The 14928-nt window shown below is 43.6% G+C and overlaps 1 protein-coding gene across 1 annotated transcript in view; it reads left to right on the forward strand.

Moving 5' to 3' along the window:
- Positions 1-14574, forward strand: part of LOC110169116 (mitogen-activated protein kinase kinase kinase kinase 4-like) — a 108850-nt gene extending 94276 nt beyond the window's left edge. The window contains 6 exon segments of the mRNA XM_055148798.1: positions 4102-4236; positions 6537-6637; positions 9370-9519; positions 9912-10071; positions 12401-12540; positions 12959-14574. Of these exon segments, the coding sequence (XP_055004773.1) occupies positions 4102-4236; positions 6537-6637; positions 9370-9519; positions 9912-10071; positions 12401-12540; positions 12959-13042 (770 nt within the window). The 3' untranslated portion in view covers positions 13043-14574.
- Positions 14575-14928: the final 354 nt, after the last annotated feature.

Here is a 14928-nt window from a genome sequence, read left to right on the forward strand (position 1 = left end):
TCGCTCCTTCTGATGCAGAGACACATGTACACACCTGTTTGGTCACGACACACAAACATACATTCAGTTTGTCCATTAAAAGTAACGTAATCAAGGAAATTCTTAATGATCAATTATTGATTAATCGATCAATCATGCCCATCCCTAACACAAATACTACAAATACTACTACAAATACTAGGAGTAATATTAGGAATACTACAAATAGTATGAGTACTATTCCTGCAGTACTCAGCAGATGAACGTGTTAGAGCAGGCATGTCCAAACTATGGCCCAGGGGCCAAATGCGGCCCTCGGACAAATTTTTCTTGGCCCTTAGACTTCAAGGTCAATTGGCCCATATGACCTTGCATCATTAAATCATAAAAAAATATTTTTACTGCAAGTTTTTTGAAAATCTTCCTTGATAAAGCTAATGTTTAATACTTAGTGTGTGGTTTTAATGATCTTAGCATGAATAAAGACTGAGGCTCATTCTAATGTTAAACATGCACATATTTCAATTATTCACTGTATTGAGCTTCAGTCTACAGCCTCTATCGGCCTCTGCTTCGTCTGCATTTAGATTTGTGGCCCTTGATGAAAAAAGTTTGGACACCCCTGTGTTAGAGGGACAGATTGAGTGAGGGGCCGATGGTGCAGATTTACAGCCTCACTTGCATCAGTCTGCCCCAGGGCAGCTGTGGCTTAATAATAATGATAATAATAAGAAGAACAGTGTGCAGTAGTGAAGAGTCACAGGTGGAAGTGTGTGTCGTGTCCTTCTTTATTCCCGTCCTTCTCTGTGGAGGTGAAGTTCTGTCCAGTCTGCACCATCACTCACACTCCCTCTCATACTGGGCCAGGAGGGGGACGTGTCGTGCTCAAGGACACAACAACAGAACTTGGCCCAAGCAGGAATCGAATCTACAGGTTGGGGACACTGCTCCGTGTGGCTGCAGGTCACACCAGGTCTCACCAGGTCACAGGTCACACCAGGTCACACCAGGTCACACCAGGTCTCACCAGGTCACACCAGGTCACACCAGGTCTCACCAGGTCTCACCAGGTCACACCAGGTCTCACCAGGTCTCACCAGGTCTCACCAGGTCTCACCAGGTCACACCAGGTCACACCAGGTCACCAGGTCACAGGTCACACCAGGTCTCACCAGGTCTCACCAGGTCACACCAGGTCTCACCAGGTCTCACCAGGTCTCACCAGGTCACACCAGGTCTCACCAGGTCTCACCAGGTCACACCAGGTCACAGCGAGGAGTGAATGGATCCTGCTGCAAATACCACTGGATTTTATTATTATTACACTGCAGCTCCTACTCCCATTGACTGTAGTACTCGGTGTGTGAAGTATTTTTCCTGCAGTACCGGAGTGTGTGGGTCCTGTCAGGTCGTCTCGTGATGACGCAGCTCGGGCATTTCTTATCTTTTGTGGCGCGTTGCCGTGGTGATGCGTCCGTGTGCGTTTCTGCGGAATTTACTGAACATTTTCCGTGACACACGTTACACGGATGACATCACACACACGCACACACACACACACGCACACACACGCCAAACACATACGCACACGTCAAACACACACAAACACACGACGTCTCCGGGCAGTTTCACAACATCCTGCGAGCGTGGGGCAGTTGAGACACAAGAGGAAGAGGCCGGGGGGTTTAACCTGTGGAGTAACGGTTTGTGCAGTTTTCATAATAAATGTTTACGTTTGCTCTTTAGGCGATAGGTCGACCAAAACTGTGCTGGAGGTTTAAGGCCGATATTTATTTATTTATTTATGTTGAACACTTTATTTTTTTTTAACTCTGTTTTGTTTTTATTAAGTTTAAAATATCGCAGCTTGTGCATTTTAGTCAGTTACAAAACCGGTTACATCTATGTTCAAATGGACAAATGCAGTATAAGTATAAGTATAAGTATATAGAAAAAGAACAAACACAATAACAACGACAAAGACAGTTATACATTTACAATAATAATAATGAATAATAATAATAATAACAAATTAAAAAACAAAACAAAGACTTAATAATAACTACGGAAGCCCTGAGAGGCCAGAGGAAAAAAAAAAAAAGAGGTAGGTCATTTGGGCTCTATTTTCTAAGTGTTTTTTTTTTTTTTCATCAACTCAAAAAAATAAAAATAAATAAATAAAAAACTTCTCCAAAAAAAAATTGTTTCTACACATTTTTTCGATAATTTTTTTTCTACAATTTTTTTTAATTTTTTCTCTCTTGTGCTTTTTTTTTTTTTTTTTTTCGCTGTTGATGTGGCTGACGAAAAAAAAAAAACTCAGAGCCTAAGTGTTTTCCTGGTGTATTCTTATAACTTCCACACTTCAGCTGCCGGAAGTTTGGCTCATGCTGTGACGTTCTGGGTTGTGTGTTTTGATTCTAGCTGAATCGAGTCTTTTCATGAGTTTTATGTTTTATGTTCTCTTTTATGAGTAATATGAGAAGGAAGATCGATGCATCACTGATGCACTGTCATTCTGTGAGCGAGAGCAGGGATCTGCTCCACCCTGGAAGACAGAACGCCGCACTGCCTCTGGTTTTAGCGGGACTGAGGTGCGGAAGAAAAAAAAAAAAAAAAACACAAGAGAAAAAAAAATTGTAGAAAAAAATTTGGTGGACATTTTTTTATTTTTAGAATTTTTTATTTTTTTTGGTAGAAAAAAAACACTTAGAAAATAGAGCCCAAATGATCGGCTTCTTTTTTTCTTTCCTCTTGCCTCTCAGAGCTTCCGTAAATAATCATAAAAATAAGTAAATAAATAAAATAAATAAATAAATAAGACATGCTAAGCTTGTTGGAATAAAAGAGCAAACATGGGACTCCATCTCTTCATGAAGAGATCTGTTACGTCTCAAAGAAGAAGTGATTTGCAGCACATATGTGTCGGTGTCCAGTGTGTCAGGGACCTCGAAGCACCAGGACACAGAAAAACATGAACACGTTTTTCCAGGTGAGAGTCGCTCAATGTGGATGACGAGGCCCCGCCCCCCTCCCCCCGTACGCTGTCCTGGTTTTGACAAACACAAATCTGGTCACACTGACCTGTATTCACCTGAGTCATGTCTTTTAATCCAACACAAGTTGAACCACATCAGCGACACAAGAGCTGGAGTTTTATCTTCACTTAGTTTATGTAAATTAGTGATGTGGTTTTAAGTTTTGTTTCTGTGAGATTTGAACAAAACTGAATTAAACACATTATAATGTCAAACAGCTGATGTGGATCTAGAGTCGTTATGTTTATATGTCGTAAAGTTGAATTTATTGATGCAGATTAGTGCAGATAGTAATAATAATGATGATCATTTTAATAGAAAAACGTTAATGATTAATTGAAAATCGATTGTTAATTCTCTTGACGATTGATTAAGAAAATGGAATCAGTGGCCGTCCCTCGTACTCACAAAGAAATAACCCAACTATAGACAGATGAAGATTTTTTTTTGCCATTATGCTATTTATTTTCATTTCAGAAAACACATGCCCTAACACAAGGAGACTGTGTTATTCTGGGGCTACAGTAAACAGAGTCTGTCCTTCTGCTGCTCTTCAGTGAGGGACGAGGCTCAAATACAAAACTGAAAAAACTGAGACACTCAAAAAGTACAGAATAATGACAAACCTTTAATACCACAGCAGATAAAGTTAAAATCAAACCAACCTGGGACTTTAAATCTGCTCTGTGTCCGTCTGGAGTTTGTCCTGATGAAACCGAAGAACTGAAACACGTTGGAGCGATTTGAACTTTATCTGTCGTGTCGTGTTAAAGGCTTTTCATTATTTTGTACTTTTTGAGCCTCCATTTTTTCAACTTTGTAACACAGTATATTATTGTAGACATATAAATATACATATATAGTGTGTGTATCAGTGCTATAGGCAGCAGTGCATTATGGGAACTGTAGTTCAAACTGTCTCGAGTATTTTATCGACACTGTCAATGGAAAATACAAATCATCTCATGGGGCCACAAGTTTGGGAACCTGATGTAGAGAATAAACCTGTGATCCTCCTCTCATGTCTGTGTGTCTGTGTGTGTGTGTGTCTCTGTGTGTGTGTGTGTGTTTGTGTGTGTTTCAGGTAAGAAGAATAAGCTGCGTGTGTACTACTTGTCGTGGTTGAGGAATAAGATCCTCCACAACGACCCTGAGGTGGAGAAGAAGCAGGGCTGGACCACGGTGGGCGACCTGGAGGGCTGCGTGCACTATAAAGTCGGTGAGTCTGAGGGGGCGGAGCCAACGGCTTAGGGGGGCGGGGTCTGGAGGAGGGGCGGGGCCTGGAGCTATAAGGAACAGTGTGATTGGTGGAACAGGTGTCCAGACTTGAGACTCCGCCCCTGCAGACAGGTGTTTGACTCAGAAACACCTGGATGTCATCAGGGCAGGTCTGTGTGATGTCACATAGTACTTGAAACGACAAACAGTAGTATTCTGTACTACCAATACTTGAGAATATTTAAATACTGTGTACACAGTTTCAGAGCAAAAGAACTGGACGTCGTGTTTAGTGCCACTTTAAATAAAAGAAATTCATCTTTTTATTCTGTTCCCAAAAGTTTTCACATCATATTGTTGTTTGTTTTTATTGTTTTTTATTTTTTATCTTTTATAACTGTATAATTGTTTTCTCCTTCTCATCACACTACTACATACGATACATACGATATTCTCATGTACATTATGGTGCATCATTTGCCGCAGTGTCAGAAATTCAACTTGGACCCAATTTTAAAATGTGACAAAACCAAATAAAAGAAAATCTGTGGAATATTTGAAGAATATTTACCAAGTTCCATCTTAACAGTGTCTATAATCAGAAAAATCTGTTTTTCTCAAATAACTTTAAAAAGAATAATTTTTTAAATATATATAATATGTATTATTATTGTTATTATTATTATTATTATTATTGCTGTTGTTGTTGTTATTATTAATAAGTAATATTTCTTATTCAAGGTCTTTGAAGACTTTTATCAGATCTCAGCAATGAATAATGACAGAGACAAAAAACTGGTTCCAAATGATCCAAAATGTCATTTTCATTTCATTGATATTCTCAGGTTAAATTAATTATTTTTGATGTTATTAAAGAAAAACTGATGTTTCAGCTCAGATTTCAGGCCACAGACACTAAACTCCAGAGTCCTGGTCGACCCAGGAAACATCAAGAGAATTTCATGAAATTTCTTGTGGAATTTTACTTTGGCAAGTGTAAAAAACTGATACTAGGTACAGATTGATTTAAAAAAAAAATTCAAAAAGTTGGGCAAATGATGCTCCCTAATGTACATTAAAAAAAACAAACAGAGATTTAAAAAAAAACATTTTTGGTAAATGACATGGAGAGGAGTGAATTCCTCCAAATGTTGGACACGAGCACATCTGAAACTCCTCGAACTTTAAACAAATCTCTTTGAAATGTGACTCGTGTTCAGAGCTTCTCCTTTTCTCTGCAGCTCTTCCTTCGCTCGTTACACAACGTTTTCCAAAACTCTTACTCAGCAAAAGTCAACTCTTGCAAAAAAATCAAGCTCCCACCAAAATGTACCAAAATGTTCCCAAAATGTCCGGACGTCTGAGCCGTGTTTGTGTTTGGAGACGACACAGGACGGTTCAGAGGAGCACGGACTGTCCTGGGTTGAGAAAGACACACACACACACACACAGACACACATACACACACATACACACACACACACACACACACACACACACACACACACACACATGTCCCTGTGATGGACGTTTCCGTGGATTCATGTTGTGAAGAAACTTTATCACATCATGTTTGTGTAAAACAGACTCAGAGTCTTTCACACGGGAAAAAACTCAGAGACATGAGAGTTTTATTCAGATTAAAATATATTTAACTCTGAGTAAAAATGAATTCTGCTTTAAAAAGTCCAAGTAAACACTTAATTCCTACTGAAAATGTTTATTCAGAGTTAAACTGAATTCTGTAGTAAGTTTTTGGTTTATTCTGATTTTAAAGCCAAATGAATTTAGTCCTGGACCATGTTTCACATTTATTCTTGTTCAAAATGATTCCAGTCGTTCAGAGCTCGTGGGAGACTTCAGAAATAGACCTGGTTTAGTCCTGGTTTAGTCCTGGTTTAGACCTGGTTTAGACCTGGTTTAGTCCTGGTTTAGTCCTGGTTTAGATCTGGTTTAGTCCTGGTTTAGTCCTGCTTTAGTCCTGCTTTAGATCTGGTTTAGTCCTGGTTTAGTCCTGGTTTAGTCCTGGTTTAGACCTGGTTTAGACCTGGTTTAGTCCTGGTTTAGACCTGGTTTATAGACGACAGTAAATGCACTGACAGGATTTAAAATGTTCAAAACTATAATCCCAAACCAGAAGGTGAGTGGAAAGATTTAATGTTTCAGATTTAACCTAAAAGTCTGATCAGTTCTACACATGTAGGTGCTGGAAAGTCATGGAAAAGTCATGGAAATGTTGTCCGTGAAAAGGCACGGGGAGTTCTGTGTCTCTAAAGTCGTGTGTTGTGTTTTGTTCCACAGTGAAGTACGAGAGGATCAAGTTCCTGGTTCTGGCTCTGAAGAACTCTGTGGAGGTCTACGCCTGGGCCCCCAAACCCTACCACAAGTTCATGGCCTTCAAGGTGAGACGCCACAAGAAAACACCACAGACATAGATGTAGATTCTTTGATATTCAGGGAATGAATTACAAAAAAAACCCCAAACGATTAAATCTTGAGGTTTTTATTTCAAATACTGAACCTCAAGACCAACCATCAAGACCCGGGCGGGTGGAGAGTCTCTGCCTCAACTGGAGGAGTTCAAGTATCTCGGGGTCTTGTTCTGGAGTGAGGAGAGGACGGAACGTGAGATTGACAGGTGGACAGGTGCAGCGTGGGCAGATTGACAGGTGGACAGGTGCAGCGTGGGCAGTGATGCGGTCGCTGTGTCGGACCGTTGTGGTGAAGAGGAGCTGAGTCTCCGTTCCTCCCCTCACCTCTGGTCATGACCCGAAGGACCAGATCCACGATACAAGAGACACAAATGAGTTTAGAGATAGAGACAGAGGTCGGAGCTCGGAGTAGAGCCGCTGCTCCTCCACGTGGAGAGGAGCGTCTGAGGGGAGGACGTCTGTTCTGACGTCTCCTGGACGTGTCCCTCAGGAGGTGTTCATGTCCCACCGGGAGGAGGAGAAGACCCAGGACACACTGGAGGGACCATGTCTCTGGACTGGACTGGGAACACCTCAGGTCCCACTGGAGGAGCTGGAGGAAGTGTCTGGGGTGAAGGAAGTCTGGGAGTCTCTGCTCAGACTGACCCAGGGAGAAACGGAAAAATATGGATGGAACTCGAGACCTGCTCAACCAATTTGAAGTTCATGTAATTTAACTTTCTTGGGCTAAAACAAAATAAACAGTATAATATAATAATTCTATATTAAAACAAATAAATAAAATTGTTAGACCAAAGTAATGACTAAAAGTACAATAAAGTGACTAAATGAAATACTGAAGCAGCATGAGCATATCTGGTGCACATGTCCAACAGAACACCTCATGTGCGAGGCTTTCTGAGAAATAACTCCAGGAACCTCCTCGGGTTTTGGTCCATTTATTACGCCGGGCTTCGTTATGGTCCTGAGTGTCGGGACGGGCCCAGAGGTGCGACCGTCAGGTGACCGCGGGCGCAAGGACCGACGCAGAACTCCATGTGCAGCCGTTGCCCGATCGCGCTTTGTGGACGTCCTGCTCCACGGGCTCAGGGTTCTCGCTCTCAAGTCCAAGATCAGTCCTGGTCTAGTCCTGGTCTAGTCCTGGTCTAGTCCTGGTTCAGTTCCCTATGTGGTGTAAAAGTCCAGCATCTTCTCTCGTTGATGGCGGCCAAGAGTCTGAACACAACATCTAGCCTTCTGTATCTAAGGACTGTATAAACTTTACTAACCCACGAGGCGTCGCGTTCCAAACAGGAAGTGAACACGGGCGCACGTCCGACTCTGGATCATGGAAGTTTAATCAAATCTGAAGCTGAAGCCAAGATGGTGTCATGTTGTTTTCAAAGTTCTGTGCTCAGTGGACAGAGAGACCAGAATTTCAAAATAAAACACTGGCACATCCCTGGTTTTTTGGAGGTTGGTAAATAAATAAAATTGTGAAACGAGTGTGTTGTTCAGCAGAGACCATCCATGACTAACATGTGAGTCAGTACATTACTGTGTATCATTTTTTTAGCAGATTTTCTGTATTTTACCAAAACAAATGTCAGTTTATGTCTCTTTACTGTTGACAGAATCAGATTGGTCCAAAATAGAGACACTGGGACATTTCTTGAATAAAGCTGAAGGTCATTTAAAGCGTTCGGTTGAATCCTTGTGTCTGTTGTGTCCGTCTGGAGGTTGTTTAAAACATCTGGAGGTTGTCTGAAGTGTTTGTCCATCCATGTTCTTCTTCTTCTCTGGGGTCGGGTCTCGGGGGCATCAGTCTGAGCAGGGACTCCCAGACTTCCCTCACCCCAGACACTTCCTCCAGCTCCTCCAGTGGGACCTGAGGTGTTCCCAGTCCAGTCCAGAGACATCGTCCCTCCAATGTGTCCTGGGTCTTCCTCAGGGCCTCCTCCTGGTGGGACATGAACACCTCCTGAGGGACATGTCCAGGACACATCAGAACACCGCTCGGGTTCAGATCAGGGAGGCCGTTCCTCCCAGTCACCCGTCTCCAGGTGTCATTGTCATCACGTGAGCGCTGAAGTCCTCAGTAGAACAACAGAGTCCCCGGTCGGTGCACTGTCTAGTCCCTCCCCGGGCCTGGCAGAAGGTCAGGTACTCGAGTACTCTGCACTGCTGTTCTCCCGTAGGCGACACCACAGTGAGAGACATGTCCCCGACCTGAAGGCACAGGGACGAGACCCTCTCGAGGTGAACTCCAACACATGACGACTGAGCTGTGGGACAATGAGCCACACCAGCCCACCACCCCCCCGCCAACGCCAGAGAAACAGAGTCCAGCTCCTCTCAAGGAGTTGGGTTCCAGAGCCCAAACTGTGCTGGAGGTGAGGCCGACTGTATCTACTCAGTAACGCGCCAACTCCTGCACAAGCTCAGGCTCCTCCCCCAGTGAGGTGACATGTCCTCAGAGCCACAGTCTCCATGTCCGACACTCTCGCCTTCAACCGCCGCCCAGATCTCTGCACCGGCCCCGTACGGATCCTCCTGTGGGTGGTGGGTCTAAGGGAGGACGGCCCCACGTCGCTCCTTCAGGCAGAGCCCGGCCCCGTGAGGGGAGACCTGGGCACCAGACGCTCCCACCTCAGTCCTGGATGTTGTTTAAGCGTTTGGAGGTAGTTTTTACGTGTCCTGTTGAGTTCGTGTTTGTGTTGCAGTCGTTTGGGGACCTGGTGCACAAACCTCTGCTGGTCGACCTCACAGTGGAGGAGGGTCAGAGGTTAAAGGTCATCTACGGCTCCTGCTCAGGATTTCACGCTGTCGATGTGGACTCAGGCGCCGTGTACGACATCTACCTGCCCACACACGTGAGGACCTGCACACACACACACACACACACACACACACACACCTACAGACACACGTGAGGACCTGCACACACACACACACACACACAGACACACGTGAGGACCTGCATACACACACACACACACACACAGACACACGTGAGGACCTGCACACACACACACACACCTGCCCACACACGTGAGGACCTACACACACATACAAACACATGCACACCTGCATCATGTTTTTTTGTTTTGTTTTCTCCAAATAATCTCATTTACAATGAACTTCCTCCAAGCTTTTTTAACCACAAACCTTTTGTGTGTGTGTGTGTTTGTGTGTGTGTGTGTGTGTGTGTGTGTGTGTGTGTGTGTGTGTGTCTGTGTGTGTGTTTGTGTGTGTGTGTGTTCAGATCCAAACCCACATCCAGTCTCACGCCATCATCATCCTCCCGAACACCGACGGCATCGAGCTGCTCGTGTGTTACGAGGACGAGGGCGTCTACGTCAACACGTACGGACGCATCACCAAAGACGTCGTCCTGCAGTGGGGAGAGATGCCCACCTCTGTCGGTACGAATACTACTACTACTACTACAAATACTACTACAAATACTACAAATACTACTACTACTACTACTACTACTACTACTACTACTACTACTACATATACTACTACTACTACTACAAATACTACTACTACTACTACTACTAGTACTACTACTACTACTACTACTACTACTACTACTACTACTACTACTACTACTACTACTACTACTACTACAAATACTACTACTACTACTACTACTACTAAACTACTACTACTACTACTACTACAAATACTACTACTACTACTACTACTACTACTACAAATACTACTACTACTACTACAAAACTACTACTACTACTACTACTACTACAAATACTACTAGTACTACTACAAATACTACTACTACTACTGGGTCCGGTCAAGTGTTAACGGAGGAAACAGGGTCAGATTTTTGACATTCAAATGTCTCTTATTCAGAAACTAGAGGAACTATTGAAATAAGTAAAGTATCAGAATGTAGGAAAGAGTTACACTCCAACAGGGTCAAGTTAAACCTGTGAGATTCTTTCAAGTTCAAGACAAAAAATTTAAAAACTCATGTCGGTAACGGAGGGAATGAAATATGCAGCACTTTTTGGTCAATAAATCCAAACAGTGATAACTCTTGGTTCTCACTTCCATATCCTTAACAAACTGGTTTGAATATTTGCTTCATATAGTTTTCTACCATATGGTACAAGATTAGGTTGAAAAACCTCTGACTTTTTGACTCATGAGATTTTTTATTAAGAAAGATCATGGTAACGGAGGGAAAATTGTACAAACAAGTAGAACAGAGTCCAAACTTTTTTCATCAAGGGCCACAGATCTAAACACAGATGAAGCAGAGGGACGATCGAGGGCCACAGACTGGAGCTGAATACAGAGAATACATGAAAAATGTGCATGTTTAACACGTTAGAATGAACCGTCAGTCTTTATTTATGCAAAGATCTTTAAAACCAAACACTAAATATTAAATATTTGCTTTATCAAGGTAGATTTTCAAAAAACTTGCGGTAAAAAAATATTTTTTAATTGATGCAAGGTCATTTGAGCCAATTCACCTGGAAGTCTGAGGGCCAAGAAAAATTTGTCTGAGAAAAATTTGTCTGAGGGCCGCATTTGGCCCTCGGGCCATAGTTTGGACATGTCTGAAGTAGAAGGTGCAGGATTTTACATCATTTGTCACTTTTTTCTTCTGAAAACTTTAATATTACTTCAAAATGAAAGAAACTATTTCTATAAAATATATGTCAGTCCTTCCAAGAACATTTTTATCATAAAAATATATATATATAAAATAAAAAAATCCTGTCCCTTCATCAACAGTTCAAAGATGGAATAACACAAGATATGATGAAATACAAACATTTATTTACATGATTTTCAGGTCTTTGAAATTTGGGAAATAATTTTTGTTCCATGTTTCATTCATGGTCTGTTTAAAACAGATGGAACTTTAGAACCAAAAATGGAACAGAAAAAAGGTGAACAGTTTGATAAACTCGAGTACATATGTATCTGTTCAATACACTTTTATATCAGATGAATTCACTTGAAGTTTTGGTCTTGGTGTTTACTTCTGTTTGACCGGGTCCTTGGAGAGACGTCCTCCTCTGTGGGTTTAGTTTTACCTCCAGTCATCATCAGACCTGCAGCTGTTGGGGCACATGTCTCTTTCATCTGGACCTGGACTTTTTGTCACAGTCCTGCTGTAAAGTTCTGCTCCCACACTGAGGGTCTGAGGGTCTGGGGGTCTGAGGGTCTGAGGGTCTGGGGGTCTGAGGGTCTGAGGGTCTGAGGGTCTGGGGGTCTGAGGGTCTGGGGGTCTGGGGTCTGGGGGTCTGGGGGTCTGGGGGTCTGAGGGTCTGGGGGTCTGGGGGTCTGAGGGTCTGGGGGTCTGGGGGTCTGAGGGTCTGGGGGGGGGTCTGAGGGTCTGAGGGTCTGGGGTCTGGGGGTCTGAGGGTCTGGGGTCTGGGGTCTGGGGGGGGTCTGAGGGTCTGGGGTCTGGGGTCTGAGGGTCTGAGGGTCTGGGGGTCTGAGGGTCTGGGGGGGTCTGGGGTCTGTGTCTTTGTGACAAATGTCTATGAAAAATGTCTATAGAAATAAAGACTTACTTACTTAGACTTACTTAATGCTCCTGTCTGCTCCTGTCTGCACCTGTCTGCTCCTGTCTGCTCCTGTCTGCTCCTGTCTGCTCCTGTCTGCACCTGTCTGCTCCTGTCTGCACCTGTCTGCTCCTGTCTGCTCCTGTCTGCACCTGTCTGCTCCTGTCTGCTCCTGTCTGCTCCTGTCTGCTCCTGTCGGCAGCGTACATCCGGTCGAACCAGATCATGGGCTGGGGCGAGAAGGCCATCGAGATCCGCTCTGTGGAGACGGGACATCTGGACGGAGTCTTTATGCACAAGAGAGCCCAGAGACTCAAGTTCCTCTGCGAGAGGAACGACAAGGTCAGACCCAGTTTAGACCCGGTTTAGACCTGGTTTAGTCCTGGTTTAGTCCTGGTTTAGTCCTGGTTTAGTCCTGGTTTAGTCCTGGTTTAGTCCTGGTTTAGTCCTGGTTTAGTCCTGGTTTAGTCCTGGTTTAGTCCTGGTTTAGTCCTGGTTTAGTCCTGGTTTAGTCCTGGTTTAGTCCTGGTTTAGACCTGGTTTAGTCCTGGTTTAGTCCTGGTTTAGACCTGGTTTAGACCTGGTTTAGTCCTTTAAGGGAACACTGTTCTTTTTAAATGTACATCACATTAAACAAACCCTGTGAACAAAACTCTCCTCCTTTTTCTCTCTACCTCCTGCTCTCCTCGTTTCCTCCTCCTCTTCCTCCTCCTCCTCTTCCTCTCGTCTTCCTCTTCGTCTTCGTCTTCGTCTTCCTCAGGTGTTCTTCGCGTCCGTTCGTTCGGGCGGTTCCAGTCAGGTGTACTTCATGACGTTGGGGCGGAGTAACCTTCTGAGCTGGTAGACTCCGCCCCCTCCCTCCGCCGCGACCGACCGACACTGGATCTGAACCCGGTACGAAGCCCCGCCCCCTCCCAGCCTGTCAGCCAATCGCCTCGCGGAACGGACCTTCCCCCCTCGACCCCCCCCCCCCCTCGGTCCAGTGGGATTCTGGGAAAGACGGGACTTTTTGGGCGTTACTACGACGACGGCGCCCACGCTCAGCCAATCAGCTGCGCCGGTGGACTCCAGCGGGCGGGGCCTGTGGCGGTGTGGGCGGGGCCTGTGGTCGTATGTAAATGTCCTTCTGTTTGTGACGCTGTAAAAAAAACAAAAAACACATTTCTACAAAACTTTAAATAATCCAAATATTCATTTGGATTTGAAGAATTATGATTTTAAGTTTTATTTTTACAGACCTGGTTTAGACCTGGTTTAGTCCTGGTTTAGAGACTTGGTTTAGTCTTGGTCTAGACCTTTTTAAGATCTTGTTTAGACCTGGTTTAGTCCTAGTTTAGACCTCGGTTAGACCTCATTTAGACTGTTTTAAGACCTCGTTTAGACCCGGCTTATTCCTGGTTTAGACTTTTTTAAGATCTCATTTTCTCCTGCTTTAGACCTGGTTTAGTCCTTTTTTAAATCCTTTTTTAGGCCTCGTTAAGTCCTGGTTTAGACCTCATTTAGACCTGTTTTAGACCGTTTTAAGACCTTGTTTAGTCCTGGTTTAGTCCTTGTTTAGACCTTGTTTAGACCTGGTTTAGACCTGGTTTAGTCCTGGTTTAGTCCTGGTTTAGTCCTGGCTTAGACCTCCTTTAGACGTTGTTTAGACCTGGTTTAGACCTGGTTTAGTCCTCGTTTAGACCTGGTTTAGTCCTGGCTTAGACTTTGTTTAGACCAAGTTTAGTCCTAGTTTAGACCTGGTTTAGACCTGGTTTAGACCTGGTTTAGTCCTCGTTTAGACCTGGTTTAGACCTCCTTTAGACCTGGTTTAGACCTGGTTTAGACCTGGTTTAGTCCTCCTTTAGACCTGGTTTAGTCCTAGTTTAGACCTGGTTTAGTCCTGGTTTTAATTATTTAAATTATTTAAATGTCAGAGTTCATTTTGTGTGATGTTTTTATAATAAATATTAATAAAACACATTTTAATTTTTTTATTTATTATTCTTTTTTGGACATACTTGCGTCAGATCCAGGTGAAGATTTGTCCTGGAGTTGGTTTTAAAGTTTGTAGAGGTTTTGTTTTTTGTTTTTGCAGCGTGGAGGATCTCGGGCTGATGGACTCGTGAGGCTTTATCGTGCGTCTAAAATACTGTACTGAAGGAAGAAGGGGCCAGACACAGACCCGTTTAACATAGTATTTTTTTGAATTGTTCTTATTATTATTATTCTTCTGATTCTGATTCTTCTGATTCTTCTGCTGGCGTTTCCTTGGCGATCGGTGTCTTGGGTTGTTTTCTAGCCTGGTCTGCTCTCTCTTTCACAGACACAGTCTGAGGTGTGTTTCAGTCATGTGGATGTTTAGTCCCAAATATTAATAAAAGTGTCACGTGTAAAGTCTCCGGTGTCGCTCTTTTATTCTCAAACCTTCTGACTCACAGACCTGGTCCATGTTTCCAAGACTTGAGATGATCCGGATGATTCTACTGAAGGTGCCACGGGTTTAAAAACATGACATCACAAAGTGGAACAGTGTTTTCACTTTTCCTCCTCCCGCTCGGCCAATCAGCTGCGCCGGTGGACTCCAGCGGGCGGGGCCTGTGGCGGTGTGGGCGGGGCCTGTGGTGGTGTGGGCGGGGCCTGTGGCGGTGTGGGCGGGGTCTGTGTCCTTCTGTTTTTGATGCTGTTAAAAAAAACAAAAACGCTTTTCTACAAAATTTTAAATAACTGAAAATATTCATCTGGATTAGAAGA

The sequence above is a fragment of the Boleophthalmus pectinirostris genome, unplaced genomic scaffold (genome assembly GCF_026225935.1).
Source record: "Boleophthalmus pectinirostris isolate CB_2022bp ecotype Guang Dong unplaced genomic scaffold, ASM2622593v1 HiC_scaffold_1, whole genome shotgun sequence".
Lineage (NCBI taxonomy): Eukaryota > Metazoa > Chordata > Actinopteri > Gobiiformes > Gobiidae > Boleophthalmus > Boleophthalmus pectinirostris.